Source organism: Podarcis cretensis (genome assembly GCF_951804945.1).
Source record: "Podarcis cretensis genome assembly, chromosome: 17".
In the NCBI taxonomy this organism is placed as follows: Eukaryota; Metazoa; Chordata; class Lepidosauria; order Squamata; family Lacertidae; genus Podarcis; species Podarcis cretensis.
The window spans coordinates 22,504,706-22,528,380 of record NC_137187.1 but is presented as its reverse complement, the minus strand read 5'-3'; the positions used below and the strand labels follow the sequence as shown (position 1 = coordinate 22,528,380).

Below are 23,675 nucleotides of genomic sequence, written 5' to 3'. Positions count from 1 at the left end.
TGAAACCAGAGCAGCGCACAGAAACACAGTTTACCTTTCTGCTGGAGTGGTACCTATTTATCTGCTTGCACTTTGACATGCTTTCGAACTGCTAGGTTGGCAGGAGCAGGGACCGAGCAACGGGAGCTCACCCCATCATGGGGATTCAAACCACCAACCTTCTGATGGGAAAGCCCTAGGCTCTGTGGTTTAGACCACAGTGCCACCTGTGTCTGTACTCAACAATAATGTCTCACAACAAATGTAACTGATTTTTAAGAAAGACTGTACAACCTGAAAAAAGACAAGGCATGTAGTTTTGTAAACCAAGAAAATATTTAATAATTTTTTTAAGAACTGATCTATCATGCAAAACATTAAGATGCTTCTTTACTGACTTCCCCAGACACAATTTACAAACTCATTGACATTGATTTGTACTGTGGTATTTGTTCTGAAGTTCATTGACTGGAATTAGAGTGTCAACCTTAATTTACATAGTCTATGAACAAGGCAAGATCATGCAGGTCCAAGACTTACTTTACACAATTATTTCAAGCAGGGATTCCTGAAGAAGGGACTGGAGGACAAAACATATTTCTATTTCTCAAACCAGCAGACCAAGCCACGTACATGCTATAGAAAAAGTGAAAAACCTAAACCTTCTTAAATATGATTTTAGAAAATAGTGAATCTTCTTCTGAACCCATGACACTTCCAAGTCAATGGAGAACACAATATCATTTCTTCACCATTCAGAATGGCACCTTTTACAATAATGATTTTAAGAACACAAGCTAGCCAAAGTTAAGCACTTTTTAGTCGCACTGACTTCAGTGGCAGAAATAAAAACACATCATTTCCTTTTTCACTGAAAGTAGCTGGATATAAAAATACGTAACTTGGCTGGATCATGGCCTTTAAAAGTCAGATTCATAACCTATTCTAGAGTCGTATCCTATTAAATTGCTTTATTATTATTCTATACTTCAGCCCACAAGCAACAGCCATAACTACAAAGTGAAAGATCTAAGCATTTCAGTGTCCTAATCAGATTCAGTTAATTTGTGTGTCTTGAAACAAATTCTGTTCTTAAAGCACTTTCAGTAAAATCACAGTGAATAACGGCAGAGGAAAACATATTAGAATGCTGGTTACTGATTCTGCAAGCTCTGAGAATGGACATAGTTTGCTTTGCAAATACCTAAAACAGTAAGAAAGTGACACACACACAAAATGAATAAGTAAAAGAATGAGAGGAGAGAACAAAAAACAATCTATTTAAATAGAAATTGGGAACATGAGGTCATGGAAAAGGGGCATACTGTAAAATAAAAATTAACAACCAAATGGGGTATATTAGTGAGAAGATGTGAAGAAGAGACACAAGAACAGAAATAAATGTAATGTCTTAAAATGTGCCTCGTATAAATTGCTCTTTTCAAAAAAATAAAATTCACTTTTAGTCATAGCCGCTGTGAACAAAGAATCCCTTCTATAGGTATGGTAGGTTTTTGTAGTTATGTTGATGGAGAAGTCACAGATTCAGTTTGTTGTTGTTTAGTCGTTTAGTCATGTCCGACTCTTCGTGACCCCATGGACCAGAGCATGCCAGGCACTTCTGTCTTCCACTGCCTCCCGCAGTTTGGTCAGACTCATGTTTGATTCAGATTCAGTTTAGTGAGTTGCTAACCAGTTAGCCCCAGGATTAAATCCTAGTCTAGACTGTTTTTCACCCAGAATGGTCTTCAATAGTAGTTTATGGGTTGTAAGTTTGACACAATATTATCTAATCTCTCACTGGTCAACAACAAATTTGTTGCCTGCGTTTTTTCAGTTGATTTAGGACGAATCTGATGCGCTGAATTCAAAAATCACATTGGTTTTGCTCAATCAGGTCAAGTTTTTGAGCTATGGCCACATGTCATTTTTTACGTTTTTGTTCACATGTACGCTTGTGTGGAGCATTTTAGAAGAAGTTGGTGGGGGTAAAATGCCATGTCGAATAATTGTTTTGATTGGAAATGATTATTTTAATGACAAGAAGTATTCAGGTCCGATAGTTCTGGGTGATTATGTCGAAAAGGGATCAGTTTGAAGTCATAAAACCTCGAAATCTTCCATAAATTGGTGCGGCTGGGATCAACAGAAAGAACCGGAGCAGCCTCAAGTATCCTGATCTTCAATCAGCACGTCGTCCTGTAGCTCATTGTGATGAAACTCCAGTGCCTATCTTCGGAGAACTTCCTGATATTAGTGATGAAGATGCCTCCAGTGTTGAAGGACATGAAATAGAAGAACTGGTTCTTGAAGATGATGCTCCACATCCATTTTCCCAAAAGGAGTTGAATGATCTAGTTCGCGACCTCAGCTTGTCTGCTGAACTGTTGGCATCCAGACTGAAGGAAAAAAACCTCCTCTCTGACAGTGCTCGCATCAGCTTCTTCCACAACAGGCATCAAGATTACCTCCGTTTTTTTCCGGAAGAGAAGGACTTGGTGTACTGTGCAGATATTGCGCAGCTTCTGCTCAAGCTTGGAGTGCCACAGTACGAACCCCAAAATTGGAGACTGTTCATTGACAGCAGCAAGCTATCACTGAAATGTGTTCTGCTACACAATGGCAACCAGTTTGCCTCTATACCCCTGGCTCACTCGAGTACACTGAAGGAGAACTATGAAGCGGTGAAGTATGTGCTGGAGAAAATTGGTTATGATCAGCATAAGTGGTTTATTTGTGTTGACCTGAAGATGGTGAACTTTTTGTTGGGACAACAGTCTGGCTTCACCAAGTACCCATGTTTTCTGTGCATGTGGGATAGTAGGGACTATGCTCAGCATTACACGAAGAAGGACTGGCCTGTGCGGGAGGAATTGGTGCCTTGCAAAGAAAGTCTTGTTTATCAGAGATCTCTTCAGTTACCAGTCTTTACTCCCCCTTCTTCCTTGAAATATGTGCATTAGCTTCCTCCTAATTGTTTCTTTTGAAGTTGCTGCAGCTAGAGGCGCAAATCAGAGACAGTGTCCAGGAGCGCCGAGATCCGCACAAGGGCTTTCTGCCTAGTGCCCCCACCCCCACAAATTCGGGGGTGGAATAGGGCACAGCAGGCAAGGGCAGTCCCCCCACACGCTTGGGGGGGGGCGGGAGGCTGTTTACTCCCACCACAGCCTCTTAATTACCTCGTGTGGGTCAGAGAGATGGTATTGTCAGCCATCTTACGATGCGCCCCTAGTGGCCACCTCCAAGTTCGGCTTAATCAAGCAGTTCACCAAGGCTCTGGACAAGGATGGTGACTGCTTCACTTACTTGTGCCAGGCTTTTCCAGGATTGACCATGGAGAAGTTGAAAGCTGGCATCTTTGACGGTCCTCAGATCCGCCAGCTCATCAGAGATCCAGAGTTCGGAAACTCAATGAACTAAGTGGAACTGGAAGCGTGGAAGGCATTTGTTCTGGTAGTGAAGAACTTTCTTGGCAACAATAAGGCCAGAAACTACGCAGAACTTGTCAACAACATGCTGACTGCTTTCAGAAACCTGGGCTGCAACACGAGCGTCAAGATGCACTACTTATTTTCACATATGGGCTGGTTTCCTGAGAACCTGGGTTCAATGAGTGACGAGCAGGGGGAGAGATTCCATCAGGACATGAAAGAGATGGAGACCAGGTATCAGGGTCGCTGGGATGCAGTCATGATGGCTGACTACTGTTGGACTCTGAAGAGACCTCCCTGCCGCTGAGCATTCCAGGAGTTCCAAGAAATGGAAGTTCAAGCCCTGAAGTTTGAAAAATGGTGAAGCAACATGCAATTTACGTGTACTTACCTTTATCAAAGCCCACCATTCAGTTTACAGTAAACCTGACCTGATGGAGAGAAACGGATGCCATTTCCTGATTCAGCAGTGCAAAAATATCCCAAATCAGTTGTAGAAATCTAGACAACATTCAAAAAGTAAAAAATTGTTACCCAGTGTATAATGAATCACTGATTACCGCTCTTTGGTTAAAAGAGTCAAAAGCCTTGTCAAAAGTAGACTGGATACTTAATGACTTGTTCTATAAATTTTCAGCTATCAATGATAGGTTGATTGGTTGAGAAGTATCTGGGGTTCTCTCTTTCTCCCTGTTGAAGCAGGGACATTTGCCCATCTCTAGGCTCACAGTGTTCACCTGTTCTCCAAGAATTTTCAAAAGACATCATGCTATCGAGAGTTTCGTCATCTGTACTGCAAAATTTATTTTAAAGTCTGCCAGATCAGGTTTGTGAGACTCATGTCAAACACATTATTTTTAGTCTCTGTGAGGCACAACCCATCTACCGCCAGAAGTCCTTTATCATAGAAGCATGAACTATGATATCAGAATATTTCCCAATCATCAAGATGATCAAAAGTCTGGAAACCAAGCCTTATGAGGAATAGTTGAAGGAGCTGGGTATGTTTAGCCTGGATAAGAGAAGACTGAGAGGAGATATGATAGCCATCTTCAAATATCTCAAGGGCTGTCACATGGAAGACTCAACTCAATGGCTTCAAGTTACAAGAAAGGAGATTCCGACTAAACATCAGGAAGAGCTTTCTTGCAGTAAGAGCTGTTCAACAGTGGAATGATCTCTCTTGGGAGGTGATGGACTCTCCTTCCTTGGAGGTTTTAAAGCAGAAGTTGGGTGGCATTGCAGGGGGTTGGACTAGATGACACTTGGAGTCCCTTCCAACTCTGTGATTCTGTGTTTTTATGGTTCTATGATCGTATTTCTTTAGTATCACTTCAGAGCTGGTAGTATCATTTGTTCTCATAGAGATCAGCAGGAAGACATCATGTAGCAGCCTTCACAATGTTCCTAGATAGGACACATCCCTGGACAATACACAACTGCCTTAGTCCTTCTCATCCAGTCCATCACCACACCCCAGGAAGTCCTGAATTTATCAGTTCCTGAACTGATCAGTCCTTCCCTTCTCAATAAAATAAGACAGGAGACTAAGTGGTTGAGAATGCAGGTGGTGGGCTGCACTTGTCCAAGTCCCTTGTCATCCTCAGGCCTAATTACTGAAATGTATCCACCAGTTTAGGACCAGATGGGCCACTTGACACCTTCATAAGACTGACCTGATCTAACTGTTTGCTGTAGTGGTCAGAGGGTTGAACAAAGGCCTGGGAGAGTTTGGTTCAAAATCCCACTTGACCATGAAGCTCAGTGGGTGACCTTGGGGCAGTGACTACCTCTTAGGCTAACCTACCTCACAGGGTTGTTAAGGATTAAAAAGAGAGAGGGTGGGGAGCCATGTATGCTGAGCTCCTCAAATATAAACATAGTATATATATATTTAAGTAGTATATGCAGTTCTTATATACAGCCCAGCCCACAGTATTTCTAACAGAGTGAACTTAAATATAGGGAATAGTAAGCAACCCATATGTAGGTTATCACATGTGATCAGACACACATATTTTGTTGCCTGCTCATGGGCTGGAAAACTCCTCCTGAATATCTCACATTTGCTATGTAGGAATTGTGTCATATTTGATACACACACGAGAGAAAACGTCAAAGGAAAGAATTTAACTTCGCATTTCCAGGTAGGACACAAATACCCCTAAAACATTTAAACATGTTTTAAAGGAACTGTCTGAAGAAACGTAATGAAGCTGATACTGTAAAACTTGTTAGAAATGTTGTATTTCAAAACTGGAAATGAAATTAGCTTCAATTGTTTTACTTTTTGACATCAAGATAAAAATTAATACAGTTTAGTTATAGATATTCCACACAGACAACTTTCCACACAGACAACTTTGCTATCACAAAATAACAGATTTATGTCAAATAGCTGACATATGGGACTTCTTCACACATATTAACGGCTAATGAAAGACAATCTGTTGTTCTTCTGTTCCATGTAACATACAAAGTGACTTGGTTTGGGCAAGAATAGCACCACAAATGAATGAACAGAAAACAATCCTTCCCTGTGTGAGTTTTCTCTATGAAAAATGTGCCAGAATAAATTTTCCACCGACTTGTCAATAGTCTCTAGCCTAAACACCTACAACGGAAAGAACTGCCGCCAGACAAGCAGGTAGGGATGGTAGGGAAGCTTTTTATAAACTGGATGATAATGGGCGGATGTGCCACCATCACCTGTATATCACAAAATATTTTGGTGAGTTGACAACTGTTAGTTGCCAGGGTGTTGTGAGCAGTGTAGAATCTCAATGCCTTCTAAACCCTGAACTGCTTTTCTTCCACAGGAATTTAAAGAATTGCTATTATTATCCTGCATTTGTGAACTACATGCATGTGTTGTTTCTACATTCATTTCAAAAGATTAAAAAGGTACATCAATGAAAATCCACCGTCTGTGTATATGGCTGCATGCACACCATACATTTAAAGCACCCTCCCCACAAAGAATCCTGCAAACTGTTAAGGGTGCTGGGAATTGTAGCTCTGTAAAGGGAAAACTACAGTTCCCAGGGGTTGCTTTAATCATATGGTGTGCACACAAGCATGTCTTTAGAATTTTCATTAAGTGAAGTTACATTATGCCAAAGGTTCACTTGCTGCATAATCCTATAGCCCTGCCATGCCAGCAATCGGCTTATGCTTGTGTAATATCAGCATAGCTTAGTCGAAGTTCTATTCCCTCCTAGCAGAAAAGCGGGGGGGGGGGGGGGGACTGTAGTACAAACACCAGGGAATACATCAATCCTACTAGCCATTCCACCAGCATCCATGGCAACACTGCCAACTCCCGCCAATCAAAGAACAGCACACCAATTCCCCCACATCAGCTCGGCATGGATAGAGCCAGTTGAGGAGAAAATCACAATAGGACAAAGAACAGAGAATGCAGCAACACTGCCAGCCACTTCCCCAGCATCAGTGGCAATACCACTGGCATGCGTATCCATCATCTAGCAACATTCTGACAACGGTCCTGTGTTAGCCACACATGGTCTGAGCTACTGCACCTACAGCAATGGAGATTCACCCTGTCACAGAACATTCACAACACACAGCCTGCCAGCTACAGGGATAACACAGCACCCTCTACTGCAAAGGCCGTCATGGAGCAGGCAGCAAAAAATAATAATAAAAAAAATGGAGCACAGACCTCTGAGCACAGACCTGTGGAACAGCACAGGTTCAAAACCCACCAATTTATATCTTCACTGCCAACTTCTCTTTCTGCAAAAAAGGGCAATTTTCATGTTTGGGATCATTAGGAAAGGGATCAAAACCAAAACTCCCAGTACAGAAATGCGTAAACACAGCTCTATGGTAGACCGCATTTGGAATACTGTATTAAGTTTTGTTTGCTGCACCTCAAAAGGTATATTGCAGAATAATAATAATAATAATAATAATAATAATAATAATAATAGAAATGGAAAAGATACAAAAAAGACAATCAAAATTATCAGAGGGCTGGAGAAATACCCCTGTCGATGGAAAAAAAGGTTAGAACAGTTGGCGATATTTCATTTAGAATGAGGGACGCAGGTGGCGCTGTGGGTTAAAGCCTCAGCGCCTAGGGCTTGCCGATCGAAAGGTCGGCGGTTCGAATCCCTGCGGCGGGGTGCGCTCCCGCTGCTCGGTCCCAGCGCCTGCCAACCTAGCAGTTCGAAAGCACCTCCGGGTGCAAGTAGATAAATAGGGACCGCTTACCAGCGGGAAGGTAAACAGCGTTTCCGTGTGCGGCTCTGGCTCTGGCTCTGGCCAGAGCAGCGATGTCACGCCGGCCACGTGACCCGGAAGTGTCTCCGGACAGCGCTGGCCCCTGGCCTCTTAAGTGAGATGGGCGCAGAACCCCAGAGTCTGTCAAGACTGGCCCGTACGGGCAGGGGTACCTTTACCTTTACCTTTACATTTAGAATGAAGCCAAGTAAGAGGGGGACATGATAGAGGTGTATAACAATAAAAATAGTGTGAAGAAGTTAGAGAGAAGTTTGCCTCCTTCCCTCAGAATATTAGAACCTGGGGCAGCGAATGAAGCTGAGATTCAGGACAAACGGAAGTACTTCAAGCAACTCTTAGTTAAACTATGGAACCTTGGAACAAACTTAGATAGTTTTAAATCATTTGGCAAATTAAATGACCACTAGTTATTACAGCTATATACTACACCTCCTAGGTAAGAAGTAGCATGCCACTGAATCTGGATTTAGACACATCAAATATGTTCAGGCATAAAAGCTGAAGCATTCATAAATAGAAGGAACTGCTACTGTGGTTTAATCCCACCCACCTCCATGCACTTCTACTTTACTGGGTCACATGAGCAAATGAACTAATTCATGGAATCAGGTTGGTTTTCTAGAGGGAGAAGCATTATTAGTTTTGGTTACAGTAGCTGCAGAACTACAATGATCCTTAAAACTGATTTCTTTCTTTATTAATGAATTAATACATCTGCATGGCCACCCAGTCACCTGTTTTCTGGGCAACTCACAAAAACTGTAAGAATAAAATACAGTATCAAAAACACAATGCTAAACAATACAAGCAGCATTGAAACATTTTTCTTCTGTCAGATATGCAAAAAGAAAAAGTTGTTCAAAACATTTGGTCTTCACCTTGTGCCAAAAATAAATAAATATAGGGGTGGTGTTACAGTATGTGAACATCTCTAGCCTGTTTCATAATGGAAGCACAACCGCTGGGCAAGAGCTCCCTCCTTTGTTCAGAGGTGGGGAACCTTTTTCAGTCTCTCATGGGGTACCTTCCGAGGGCGGCATGCCAGGGTACACAGGGCCAGATATTACGCCAAGTAGTGTGACACAAAAGTCAAAGGTATCTACATATGTATGGACACACACATGCACACACACGCATCTCCCCATCAAGGCAAGCTGGAGGCGTTACTCTAGGTACTGAGAGCACCCACCACAGCATGACATCTGGACTGAGTTTATTCACCCTCATGTAGCCTGTTTCTGCACCTCACTGATTTAGAACATTACACTGATTTAGTGTAATGCATCTGCTTGGCATCATTTACGTAGTGGGGAACCTCAGACCAGCTCTCCATCCAGATGACCTCTTCCCATGGTTTCAGATTGAAGTGCCTTGCTACTAACTTTTACTAGAAGCTCATTTTGCCACCTTTTGTGGATGGATGGACGCAGGTGGTGCTGTGGGTTAAAGCCTCAGCGCCTAGGACTTGCCGATCGAAAGGTCGGCGGTTCGAATCCCTGCGGCGGGGTGCGCTCCCGCTGCTCGGTCCCAGCGCCTGCCAACCTAGCAGTTCGAAAGCACCTCCGGGTGCAAGTAGATAAATAGGGACCGCTTACCAGCGGGAAGGTAAACGGCGTTTCCGTGTGCGGCTCTGGCTCGCCAGAGCAGCGATGTCACGCTGGCCACGTGACCCGGAAGTGTCTCCGGACAGCGCTGGCCCCTGGCCTCTTAAGTGAGATGGGCGCACAACCCCAGAGTCTGTCAAGACTGGCCCGTACGGGCAGGGGTACCTTTACCTTTACCTTTTTACATTTTGCCACCTTTTGTGAATGGATGGGTAATTGGGGGAAAGAAATATCATATTACAAGGTAGCAACATCTGTTTTCTTGTAATGTTTGGACTTTGCTTGCAGAATGTCTGCCATGCATGGAGTTGCTCTAGCAGGAAACAAAAAATATGGAAATGCCTAAGCAGTAGTAAGGTTTTCTAGACCAAAACATTCATATTATCCTATATACTATATACTGTGTAGGCTTGATGGTCTGGGGAATGTGTCTCCTTTTTGAGTAACTGGTTTTGTGTATCTGTGTGAATATGGAAAGCAGTACAGTGGTACCTCGGGTTACATACGCTTCAGGTTACATACACTTCAGGTTACATACGCTTCAGGTTACAGACTCCACTAACCCAGAAATAGTACCTCGGGTTAAGAACTTTGCTTTAGGATGAGAACAGAAATTGTGCCGGCGGCACGGCGGCAGCAGGAGGCCCCATTAGCTAAAGTGGTGCTTCAGGTTAAGAACAGTTTCATGTTAAGAACAGACCTCCGGAACGAATTAAGGACTTAACCCTAGGTACCACTGTACATGCATAGCATAAAGATCCACAAAATATTTTTTATTACAATTCTATCCTGCCTTGCCTTCCAAGGAGCTCAAGGAGGTGATGGGCTTTTTCTGCCCTACATTTTATCCTTGCAACAACCCTGTTAGGTAGGTTCCTAACAAATACTCATGGAATTAATAATAATAATAATAATAATAATAATAATAATAATTTATTATTACGGTCAAAGACCAGTTCAAGAAAACTTTTTCTAGATGTGAAACATTACTTAGGCAGACCTTGCTTGTGCTGGGCAGGTTGCCATAAACTGGGAAATTATAAAACAATCTTCCTCCTGAATATTGACTTTCTTCAAGCTTATTAGCTCTAGTGAAGCTGAACCTTGCTTCACACTGGATAAGAGTATAGTCTGTAATAAACAATAAGTTGTGTTATTCAATCTTAAAATGTAAAAGAAAAAGTTATAGACTTGATAAATAATGAAACTAGCTGCAAGACTCTAGAGTAAAAAAAACCAACCATGGAAGGGAAAGAAGATGACCTGTAGATTTGCTGGAACTCAGGATTGAAAGGAAATGCTCTGCTGCTTCTAAATAAGTTTTTCAAAAATATATCAAATCCCTATTCAAGTCGGATGCTTTGAAAATGCTCCACTGATTTTAAATGAGCTTTCCCAACAAATCTTGATACAGATGTAATACTAATTCTCAGCTGAGACTAATGGAAGATTACTATCACCTTCGACTTAATTTAGGATTTGGTGGAAATGTTCCAGTAAAACTAATGAAGGATTTGATTCACAACACATTTTAGCTTTACATAAGTTATTTCCCATCCCTGATCCTCCTAAACTTCCTAAAGAGAGGAAAAATATACATGCATATGCTTACTAGTGGGCTGAGCAACACTATTATGGCAGCGGTGAGAATAGCTCAGTTTCTATCCTGGGGCAAGAGGCTGAACAAGAGTACTGTATCTAAAATATGTTGCATCTCACAACTGACTATATATTGCATATGGTATTTTGTATATTGCATTTTATTTATATATTGTAGTTTATTTTAGTATACCTTGTATTTTATTGTGTATATATTGTATTGTATTTATATACATATTTATTACTATTTTAATTGAAATATAAAAAATACAGTATTAGAAATAAATGAAGCAATAAAAATAAAAAATGAGAGTATTTAATGTGTTGGAGGAACCATTTCCCATCTTCAGCAAACCCACAGGCCACCTGAATGAAACTTGCAGACTATTGGTGATCCATGCACCAGTTTGGCAACCCTGGGCTGCTAGAATGGACTTATAGCAACTGCTTTGGTTAAATTGCATTCATTTTGCGTTACACTAGTAGGCATATTAATGATGCAATGTGAAAAACTGACAGATCTATGAATTGGCAAGCACAAGGTGCATGCATGGGCATAGCCAGGATTTATGTTGGTGGGAGCGGGCAAAACCTCAGCTAGTTAAGTATTTTATTGATTTACTTGATTTGGCTATGCCCTTGGGTTCATGTAATTAATATGTAGGTGGGATGAATTATTAAAAATCTTATAAATGTATTACCTATTCATTGCATTGACATCCAAGGCTTGGGAGTAACCCTATTTAAAAATGCAAAGGATCCCTGGAGATGTGTTCCTTGGAGCCTATCGCTGCACATTAGAAAGTGATATTTGTAGTGCAAACTGTGCAGAGAGGTCGTGCGACATGGATTCTGCGGATCTATGTAAAAATTCAGAAGATCAATCCCCCCCCCCAACCATATATTTTATACAGATGAGGCTGTGCAGATGCATTCAAGCTGTGGATTGCTTGGTTTCGAGGCAACATGGGTGACGCCAACTGAGTAAAAAAATAAAATAGTTTTTATAGTTCAAACCATGAACATGATGTGCCAGTGGCTTCTATCGAAAATGTCGGAGGTATGTTTTTGCTCTACGGGCACGAAGCGCTGGGTTCGTGATTATTGTGATGCAGACTTGCAGGCACTGATTTGGTGGTGGTTTTGGTGCGCCATGCAGTGTCAAGATCCATTTTCTGTGCACCATGACAGCAGAAACGTTAAGTACCAGAGGAGTGAATTATTATTTTTTTTAAACTGTGCAGCCTTGGGCACATGAGACGAGGGCCCGATTTAGGTTTGATGAGGCCCTAAGCTACTGAAGGCAAGGGGGCCCTTTATATGTCCAGCTGTCCTTTGTCAACAACAAATTGTCGCTGTTTTTTTTGTGAATATATGCTATATGGTAATTTATGGACCTAATAGGTATCTAAAGCTATTTGCCACTGTTGCTGTATGTAGGTTTTATTTTATTTGCTTTTTATCTTATATTTTGGAAATGTACATCCTGGTTTTTTTTCCCCTTTAAATTTTTTTGGGGGGGCTCAAGAAAGTGGGGCCCTAAGCTGTAGCTTGTTTAGCTTATACGTAAATCCGGCACTGCGTGAGACTGATTTTCTGCAAAACAACAACATGCAGATTCACTACGATCCGTTTTCGAGTGTTTCTCCTCACAGAGACGAGGAGGATGCCGGGTCCCGTCTACCTAGGGCGGCAAGAAGAGGCGGCTCCCTCAGCTTCGGGAACCAGCCCTGACCGAACCCATCAGTTCGGCGGGACCCGCTTCCAAACAAAAACACGGAAAGCGACTGCCGTTTCCCCCTCCCAAATCCGAAAAAAAAGACGGCAAAAGGAGGAAAATCTCGAGCGCCGCTTGCGAAGGCGACCCCAAACCGCCGCGCCCCTCAGCGCCCTGAGGTGAAGGCGAAAAGGGGGCGTGGCCTCGCCTCGCGAGCCCTCGGAGTGGCGCGAAGACGGACGGAGCCCGTCTCAAGCCCCGCCTCTCCGCTGCTGCCGTTGTTGTCTCTTTAAGGCCGGGAGGAGGAGGGGGGGTTGTTTTGTGTGTGTATGTGTGTGTGTGAGGGCGGGCGGGCGGTTGGAAAGCGGCGGTTGCTGGTGGTCCGCGCGCGCTCGTCTCGCGAGATCCGCGTTGGCGCGCCGTGACCTCCATGTGAGAGCAGCGGCGCCTGGTAAACAGTCCTCGGGGTTAGGACATGGCTCCCGCCGCCGGCGCCCGTTAGTTCCACACGGTGGGGGAAGCCTTCCTTTGCTGGTCCCTCAGGGCAGCTCTCTTGACAGGGGCTTTGCCGCCATTCCGAGTGCGGCTGCGGAGAGGGAGAAAGGAAGGGGCCGCGAGGGCGGCTGGCGGGGCGAGGAAGGAGGCAGCGAGGAAGGCCGGCGGCCGGCAGCTGAGGAGGCTGGCGGGGGTCTGAGGGAAGGAGCTTCCCACCCCCTCTGCCGCCCCCCGCTTCTCTCTCCGGTGCTCCGAGCCGGCGGGAAAAGCGCCCCCGCCCCCCTTTCGTCCTCCTCTGGGTGCGCGCCATGTGGATCCAGGTGCGCACCATCGACGGCGCGCAGACCCAGACCATCGACGACCTCAGCCGCCTCACCAAGATCGAGAGCCTGCGCGAGAAGATCGAGGAGAGCTTCCGCGTGAGCCCGGACAGGCAGCGCCTCTTCTACCGGGGCAAGCAGGTGAGGCGGCCGGGCGGGACACTCCCCCCTTCCCTGGGCGCGATGGGTGGTGCTTCGCATTATGATTATTTTGAACCCCAGCAGCTGTTGCATCCTCTCCTCTGGGCTTATTGTTTACCATCTTCCTCACACCTGAGGGGGTAAATGCAGGAAGCAGCCTGAGGATGCCTTTGTGCGAAGGGCGGCGGCGGCAGTTTCATCCACCATCCCCTCCTCCTCCTCCTCGCTCTCGGTTTCCAACGGCGCTGCTCGCCAGGCTCCGCCTCTCTCTCTTTCTGCTTCGCTAGCGGAGTCTCTGCTCTCAAGGGGTGCGCGCAGGGGGCCCGGGATACCACGGGGGAAGGGGAAGGATGAGGCCGGTTGCCTCTGCTGCACGACTTCCGGCGCTTCAACAGCCTCCAGAATCGCTCGTTGGCTCCCGCTCCGCTGCTATGCCCAGGGAAGTGGCACCTGGTCGAGGAAAGTTATGCTCGGTGCCATCTCTTCTCCCACTCCCTCCCTTTCCACTTCCTCTTCTCCCCACCGCCTCCTTCCTATCCTTTTTTTGTATAGGGGCACTAGCTTCACACCCCCTTTAGTCTAAGGCCACAAGTATGGAACCGATGTGCCAACTGTTAATGAGATTCAGTTCCATAGGCATCATCTAATCGGAAGGAAGCCCCATCGAATTCAGTGGGACTTGTTTCGGTTAAGTAGGCACAGGCTGCATCCTTCGAGTGATACATTTCCTTTGTTTTGGGAGTTTGTTTTTGTCAGTGTAGGGGCAGAGAGTTCTGAGGAAGTGCTTGAGTTCCTCTTACTCTCTAGGCACTTAAGGCTTTCATTGGAAGCTGGCTCTCTTTAAATATACAGTGAATTAACAAAGGTAGACAAGCCTGGGCTACCATCATGGGAAATGCAAAAGTGGTTGAAACACATTCTGGAATACTGTATATGTACATCGTTTTACCTTGTCGGATCCAGTGTGGATAAATGCTGTAAAGCATAGCTCATCTGCATAACAGAGATTGAGTATGCAATCAGGTCATACAACTTCACTCAGTCTTCTATAATAATAATAATAATAATAATTTTTTATTTATACCCCGCCCTCCCCAGCCAAGGCCGGGCTCAGAGCGGCTTACAAGCAATAATAAAAACAAGATGAATGATTACAAACTTTAAAACAAAAATAAAATACAACATTAAAATAATGGAACATTAAAATATTAAAATGTAGCCTCATAGCAGGAGGAGAAGGAAAAAAAAAAAGAAAAAAAAAGAGAGAGGGAGGGAGGGAATCAAATTGGCTCCAAGCCAAAGGCCAGGCGGAACAACTCTGTCTTACAGGCCCTGCGGAAAGAAATCAGATCCTGCAGGGCCCTGGTCTCATGAGGCAGAGCGTTCCACCAGGCCGGAGCCAGAGTTGAAAAGGCCCTGGCTCTGGTCGAAGCCAATCTAACTTCCTTAGGGCCCGGGACCACTAGGGTGTTGTTATTTATGGACCTTGAGGCTCTCCGTGGGGCATACCAGGAGAGGCGGTCCCGTAGGTACGAGGGTCCTAGGCCGTGAAGGGCTTTAAAGGTCAAAAGCAGCACCTTAAATCTGACCCTGTACTCCACTGGGAGCCAGTGCAGCTTGAAAAGCACTGGGTGAATATGCTCCCATGGCAGAGACCCCGTGAGGAGCCTCGCTGCAGCATTCTGCACCCGCTGGAGTTTCTGGGACAGCTTCAAGGGCAGCCCCGCATAGAGAGATTTACAGTAGTCAAGCCTGGAGATGACCGTCGCATGAATCACTGTGGCCAAGTCAGGGCGGGAAAGGTAAGGGACCAACTGCTTGATGCGGCGAAGGTGGAAAAATGTCGCCTTGGCTGTTGCTGTAACCTGCGCCTCCATGGAAAGGGAGGCGTCAAGGATTACACCCAAACTCTTAACGGAAGGCAATGGCACTAATTGGGCCCCCGCAAGAGAAGGGAGTTGGTCCCTCATCCCCATGCCATCCCGACCTAGCCATAGGACCTCTGTCTTCGAAGGATTTAGTTTCAATCGGCTCCCACGAAACTATCCAGCCACAGCTTCCAAGCATCTGGTCAGTGTGTTCGGGGTCGAGTAGGTGTGGCCATCCATCAGCAGATAGAGCTGAGTGTCATCAGCATATTGGTGACAGCCCAGCCCAAAGCTCCGGATAATCTGGGCAAAAGGGCGCATAAAGATGTTTAAAACTTCTAGAGAAGTTGTTACTTATTCTTTTGGCACCTTTTTGTTATGGCATAAACTTTCATGGCCAGTGATCCAGAAAAGCTTTTGCTGTGATAAACAGGTTAGTGTTTACGGTGTCATTTATTGTTGTAATTCATTCTTATAACTGCATGTTTTTCTTTTCCCTTAGCCCTTTCAGACTACAGTTACTGTGCTTTCTAGCCATTGTACCTTTAATGTTTTCTGGTTATGGCTAGGTAGCTCTGTATTTCTGTGAATATATTGTGCTGGGATTTGGTTTGTCATAAATTCTGTAAAACAAGAGTGTAATTGCCTCTCTGTTTTAGAACATGTTATGGCCGATCTAACAGACCTCAAAGGACCAATGAGATCAGAGATTCAAAGAGTGTTGTGCAAGATGCAGCAGAGGATTCAAAACAAACAGATAACAATGAATAAGAAATGTAGGAGTACATTGGATGCCTCATAACAAAACTAATGCAGGATACTATAGAATGCTGCTGATACTAGTCTGGAAATAACTTAGATGCATAAAGCATGTAGTGATATAGCACTGCTGAAGTGAAAACAAGTAAATTGTCTTTCAAGTAGCATTGGAGAGCCTTAAAATTGGTATTTGCAGGTTTACCATAACATGATTTTTGAGAAATGTGTGAAAGATCACATTTGAAACTTGGAGCTTTTTAGCATTCTTGCTCAGCCAATATGCCAAATGACAGTGCTACTGATCCTAAAGCTTAAAATCATGTAGGGAAGGAGGAATTTCTAGGTGATGGAAAGTGTTTTTCTTTCTTAGTTCAATATATTTTCATAAGACATGGGCAAACTCTTAACCTGAGAGCTACATTTTCTTATTGGTACATCTTTCGGATTGCATGCTGGTGGTGGGTCAAACACATGTTAATAACAACAACAGATTTATAAAGCACTTTGTAGCTAAAGCTTGCAGTGTGCACAAGGATGAGACACACTGACTTAAAAGTCACTTGCATCTGGGAGCATGCTACTGTAAAAAATTAGGATTCCTCCCACTCACCATGCTATCGCTGTCTCAGAAACCTTTTTCAGCCATGGGCCGGTCCACCATCCCTCAGACCATGTGGTGGGCAGGACTATATTTTGAAAAAAAATATGAACGAATTCCTATGCCCCACAAATAACCCAGAGATGCATTTTAAATAAAAGGACACATTCTACTCATGTAAAAACACGCTGATTCCCAGACGGTCTGCGGGCTGTATTGGGAAGGCAATTGGGCTGCATCCAGCCCCCGGGCCTTAGGTTGCCTTCCCCTGCTCTAGGCCACCCCTTACTGCAAGCATTTTGACTCTGTAACACCTGCAACCTCCCTGCTTCACATAGTTCATCTTATTATCCCTCTGCTTCTCACTGGAATTTTTTGAGCGCTGCAGTACACTCCCCAGTGCATCCAGACTCCACAGATGACTGAAGAGGAACATGAGTTTTCTCTGGAATGCACAAAGGTGGTGCATATGTTGTGTTGAGCACTGGCAAACAAGCAGTGGCAGGCAATAGTAGGAGGGGGTGAGACTGCATCAGTGAGCAGGTAGGCATAATTGAGGTTGGAAGGCCAAATGTGGTTTTTGTGCTGATGGCTTCCCATCTCTGCTCTAGGAGATCACTTGAGTAGTGAAAAAACTGCACTTTACTAGTTTGCATAGGGTTCCACATATGTGTGGTGACTCCATTGCTGGTTAATTGAAATGCAAGCCTTTCTTAAATAAACAAGGTACTGTTGGGAGATGGTTCTTCCCACCCTTGTCTAAGGTTCAGCTGATGGAAAGTGAATGGATTTCTGTCCTTTCAGGAATGTTGAGGAAAGGAAGCTTGCTTCCCCAATTTTTTGCTACAAAATTTTCTATAAAGTACTTCGGGCCCAGTGGGTATCTGCTGTATTCTCCATAATAATTGGTCCGTCATATTTGTAAGCTGCCCCTGATCTGTAGTGATCAGGAGATCTTTGTGCTCCTATAGCTGTGCGGCTGCACATTTCTCTCTTGTTTAATATACTTGTTTCTTTTCTGCACTATTCAGAAAGATTTGACTTGTCAATGAAGGGGAGGCATGCTGCTGTTTGTTATGAATTATCTTCCTTTCTGTCCTCTCGTTCTTCTAATTGAACTGGAAGTGCCCTTTGCTCTCACGGTTCCTGGTAATCTTGAACGTGTACTATTTCAGAGGACCATTCTTACGTAGTCTTTCCTCTGCACACACATTGGGTGAGAGATCATTTGCTTCTTCCAGACTGAATCTGCAGGGGTATCTTTCCACATCTAGCATGCTGACAGGTGTTGAGAGGGTTCTGTTTAAAGGGCCAACATGTTATTTAGGGGATGAAAAGATGGTTTCTTGAAATTTTGATATGAAGCCATGATTGAGCTTCAGGTATTTTTTTGTAGCACAGTGCTTGATACAAAACCATAACAAATTCCAGCACTGCGCTAAAAAAAAAGGAAGGGGTTGCATGGTGTTTTAGAGTATAAAATGCTGTGTGATTACAACTTAGACTTCTGGAGCGAGAACATACAAGGACTGAATATGAGCATATGCTGTTTTGTGTACTTGGTTCCCACTGCAGTTAAAAATGAGGACTAGTGTGGAAGAGAACCATTACTTTTTTACATGGAATACCAGGATGTGACTCATGAGTTACTCAAGTGTTACTCAAATGGTGTGGTTGTTGTCAAAATTGAAACAATGTTTAGATATACACATAAAAAATGTGAAGTATGAATGAAACAAGGATGTGAGTCATATAGGAACCTAGAACCAGGAATTGCCATTGATATATATACTGCACGAGAGTATAAAATCTGGTGCATAATGTATAGAACCTGGTACATAATGTATTTGAACCTGCTGTATGTGGGTCAGGGTGCCATTAACTACACCAGTAAAACTGCTATTGTCCTCCTTTATCAGAAAGCATCTTGGTTTTGGACGGGCTTTAAAGAGTCTGCAATCGAAGTTGGGTCAGAGAGATAGATTGGAGATGCTGGTGGTCTGTTGACCACCCTGTGACCCAGCAGCAACCCTGATCAAGCTGGCCAAGTTGGCCTGGGGTATTTTGGGAGGACCTCAGGACTTCAGTAGCCTTGTAGAGGCTGCTGCTGTGCAGGCTCAAGGCTTTATTTATTTATTTATTACATTTATATACTGCCCTTCTTCACAAAATCTCAGGGAGGTTCACAGAATAAAATACAAAATAAAAGTAAACAATTAAAACAAAAAGAACAAAACAATATGCCTCAGTGTTAGAAACTCAGATATATAACTTGGGTGCCAAATGGCTCCTTAAACTGAGATTACAGTCACCAAAATGGAAAGTCTTGTTGCCATTTTGGGGTAAGATGGCTCTAAAGTCTTATTTTTCAGATGATGGACTGCCTGATTCTCAGTTAAACATCTGGCTAGTTCAGATGACAACCTTGAGCTAGGCTATGAACTTTGAGAACTTAAAGAAGAAAAGTCATTTGATCTACGGACAGTCCACTTATATATGGGCATAGTCTAGCCTCTTTTTCGTAATGGTGACTGCTCCTGCTCAGGTTGCGCAGGAAAAGAATTTTGGTTACAGAATTCATTCCAACTATGCAGATAAAATATAACTGATAGAATTCCACAGGATCTGGTATTAGTGTGTGAAAACAATCAAGACCCAAAGATCCTCAGACATGCACCTCCTGATGGTGGAGATGTCAGGCACCATACTGGTTGCAAGTGGCCGATAACTAAGTGCAAAATGTGCCTGGTGTGTCTGGCGAATTTTAAACACCAGTTATAGTGCCTGATCCAAGATGGTAGGGCTGCTTTTGTTACACACTTTTTTTGCTCAGCTAAGTTGAATAAAGGTTTGGCAACATAAGTTTGGCATTTCCCTTGGTGTGCCCATAGCAGCAGCTTAAATTGTGGAAGTGGAGGTGGGGTTAAAGGAAGGACTGGACCTCCCTAACCCTTTCCATTTCCTCATCCAGGGGTAAGGAACCTGTGGCCCTTCAGGTGTTGTTGGACTCCCAACTCAGATCATCCCTGGCCATTGGACACCAACAGCATATGGAGGGCCACAATTTACCCATCTGTGCCCTAGTATGTCAGACTCAGCAGGGGTTTATCTAGTCAGTATAGACACTATTTTCTCTCACTGGATAATTCTCAGGTTCAGGTGCTGTCTACCTTAGAACATGTGGCATTCTAGAAGCACAAGCCCAGCAGATAGGAGGCAACTTATGTCTCAGTTCACCAGACTTACACTCTACCTCTTTTTTATTTGTCTCCCTGGTGGTAGTGAAGATATAGTTCAGACTTTGCTGGGGACAGGATGCCTACCCCTCACCCCTGCCTCCTCATCTGCCTATTTGGGCTTCTTTGATGCAGCATGGATCTTGTCCTTGCTGCATCAAAGAAGCCCAAATAGGCAGATGAGGAGGGTGCATTTACAGAAATCTAGATGAATCCCTTAAAGCATCTTGGTCTTTTGCTGGCTTCCCACTAACTAGGATTTTTCTGACTGCTGACAATAACTAAATATTATGTTTGCGAAATCCTTGGCAAGTAATTTCCCTAGGATTGTACCTAATAATCATTGTACTATTTCCACTTCTCCCCCGCCCCCACTTCACATATGTTATGCCTCCTCACTCCTGAAACAAATGCCTATAATTAATACTGATCATAAGTTTTTATTTTGTTTCACCAATATTACTAGATATTGTATTATACCAGATTATATTATATGTTCAAAAAACATAGTCCTCTGCACATGTACCTGTGGGTTCTTAGTCTCTTGTACAGTGTCACCCATCATTGTGAATATGAAACTTTGGATAGTTTGTAGTACAAGAGACTAAGAACCCACAGGTACCTGGGTAGTCTTGGGCAAGCTAGTAATTTGTTCATTACATTCCTATGTCTACTTGGAAGTAAGTTCTAATGTATTCAGTGTTTCTTATTCCCAGGATTCAGATTCCCATGCATAGTATTCAGAACATGCATAGGAGATAGATTCATGCACGCACGCACACGCACACATACACACAGCAATATATCACAAATTACAATGTGTGCAAGGGCTAGGCAATATCTGCTTTTTTAACATCAGTTCACCAGCTAAACACTGCAGTGTTATCAGCAGCTAAACCTCACAATATCACCACCTAAACAATGTTACTACCAGCTAAACATTGCAATATACCACAATGTTGGAAATAAGGATGGAACTATACGGAGGCAAACAGGACAATGTTCTGGTAACTGCTACTACTTGGGGGTCTAAAATGGATAAACGACAATATTGGCAATCATCGCACACTCATCAGCAGGCAAGCAGATACTGTGATATATTGTGATGCTTAGCTGGTGATATATCACCATATTGAAAACCACTTATCGTCTTCCCTCTCCCTCTCTCCCCCCCCCTCACAATTGACCACCTGAAAGAAGCTCATGGGTCTGAATTTTAGATCACTAACTTTTATAGTCAGTTAGATTTTTACTACAGTGATACCTCAGGTTAAGTACTTAATTCGTTGCGGAGGTCCGTTCTTAACCTGAAACTGTTCTTAACCTGAAGCACCATTTTAGCTAATGGGGCTTCCTGCTGTTGCTGCGCCTCCAGAGCACAATTTCTGTTCTCATCCTGAAGCAAAGTTCTTAACCCAAGGTACTATTTCTGGGTTAGCGGAGTCTGTAACCTGAAGCGTATGTAACCCGAGGTACCACTGTATTTTAGAATGTTTTGCAGTAACATTTCATCCTCTGATTGTCTCTTCATTTTTAAACACCCCCCCCCCCCCGGTTTTTCTAATTGAAAACATTCTTTTATTGCCCAGGAAACAAGTTGCTTCATAATTTTTTGAGAGATGCGAATTATTGTTGTTTCTTTACTGTCATGGTGCTCCATTGCAGTAAAGAACTTTAAAAGAGAAACTAAAATAAAATGATTCCTAATTGTAGCAGAGCCTCTATTCTTAGTGTCCTAATTTAGTAAATTTCTAGAAAAGCCAGATTAGCAGAAATTCGTAAACTTCAGAGATCTCTTAACCTGATTTGTTTTAATGTTAATTGATCCCTATGGAAAATATTTTTGCTTTGTTTAGTCACTTCTTTCCTCCAGTAAAATAAAAAACAAAACAAAACTTCTTGTTACATTTAAAAGAGTCTCGTCCAACTGGTATTTTGGTAGAGAAGAGGAAGTGCATATAATAGGCATCTCTTGAATACTTTTTTATGGCAACACACCTATTCTATTGTTTACAATTTTCTTGAGTAACCCATTATTTTAATGATTGTTTAGTACTACTTTTAATGTTTCTAATGCTTTTATATTGCTGTAAATCACCCTGTTATTTTTTTGAGAAAGCAGTATATACGTACCTTTATAAATAAATGTGTTGGTGGTCCACAGACTCTGAGATACAGTTGTAAAAGGAGTTGAAAAACTTGAGACTGAGTTTGGGTGAGCAAAAGAAGATGGGCAAAGGGAACTATACTTGTACAGAAAGTGCTTTGAATCCTGGCCTATGTCTTTGTGTAGGGAAACCCTCTAGTAGTGATACATTGTCACACTTCTAGTTTTATTTTTCATATAAATTTGTTACATGTTCTCTAGGAATTATCTGTGTATTCCTCCAAACCAACAATTGTGATGGCCAGAATTAGTGGACCTGGTATTTACACCATGAACAAGACTTAACTGCACTTAAATATATCTATATCTGCAGGATTGTACTCTAAAGCGAAGGACTGTAGGAAGAAAACATAGAGTTGAATACAAACCATCAAGTTTAAATTTGAAAAACATTGCTTTTTTAGATTTAAAAACTACAATGATATTAGGAAATGTGAATGATAAAACTAAACAATGAAAGCACTTTTAATATATTCCTCTGGTCATAGATGTAGGGGTGTATAATGAGTTTCTGTTCTTAACGTATCCTTTTTATTACACAACATTCATTTGTCATGAAACAGATATTGAAGGTAGCAGATCTTGACATATTTATATGTATAGCTTTTTGTTCAAAGTAGTTAAGCTTTTCATAAGTTAGTAATAATACTGTTCTAAAGACCAAATGAATAGTATTGTTTCAATCTGTAACTTCTCAGTATCAACTGGTCCTGATCCAATTATCAGTATAGTTTGATTTAGCTAGTGTGGAGTATTTATTTATTTATATTTATATTATATCAATCTATATCTCCAGGTTATATATTGATGTAATTCTTTATATTTTAAGATACAAACTTTTGAACTAACATCTGCTGATTGCTTTCCTCCCTGAATTTTGTTTTGGATAGCTTGAAGATGGACACACCTTATTTGATTATAATGTTGGACTGAATGATATAGTTCAGCTTTTGATACGCTCAGAATCTGATGCTCCTGCTTCTCCATCAACGAATGAAGATGGAAATCCCAGTTCCTGTGGAGTTGTGAACTGTAAGAACAAAGCCAAGCAAGGAGCAAACAGTGGATCATCTAATCAGCCATCTACATCAGCACGTTCGTTTCTTATTGATCCTGGCATTGGACGATACAAGGTATTTGTATTTTTGTAAATTTTGGACTGTATAATTTTACATATAAATTTTACTCTCATGACTATTGTGAAGTAAAAAATGTTAAGTAAAGCTTGAGGTTTGTATATTGGATTTCTCTCTAAATTTAGTTGCCCCTCTTTCCAGGGGGATAAATTCCCACCCACCCCAAGCCATTTGAAGGGATCCTCCTCGAGTGATGGCCAAACTTGGCCCTCCAGCTGTTTTGGGACTACAACTCCCATCATCCCCAGCTAACAGGACCAGTGGTGAGGGATGATGGGGATTGTAGTCCCAGAACAGCTGGAGGGCCAAGTTTGTCCATCACTACTCTACTCCATACAAGTTAATGGTGAGAGTGA

The 23,675-nt window shown here is 42.9% G+C and overlaps 1 protein-coding gene and 1 long non-coding RNA gene across 2 annotated transcripts in view; both read left to right on the top strand.

Moving 5' to 3' along the window:
- Positions 1-657: 657 nt before the first annotated feature.
- Positions 658-4,487, top strand: LOC307206597. The gene is made up of 3 exons (XR_013834400.1): positions 658-1,537; positions 1,665-1,782; positions 3,949-4,487. It is a non-coding gene; the product is annotated as an uncharacterized lncRNA (long non-coding RNA).
- Positions 4,488-12,945: 8,458 nt separating this feature from the next.
- The window catches only part of UHRF2 (ubiquitin like with PHD and ring finger domains 2), a 52,027-nt gene continuing 41,297 nt past the window's right edge, over positions 12,946-23,675 (top strand). The window contains exons 1-2 of the mRNA XM_079959325.1: positions 12,946-13,555; positions 23,074-23,316. Of these exons, the coding sequence (XP_079815451.1) occupies positions 13,403-13,555; positions 23,074-23,316 (396 nt within the window). The 5' untranslated portion in view covers positions 12,946-13,402. The remainder of the gene's footprint in view (positions 13,556-23,073; positions 23,317-23,675) is intronic.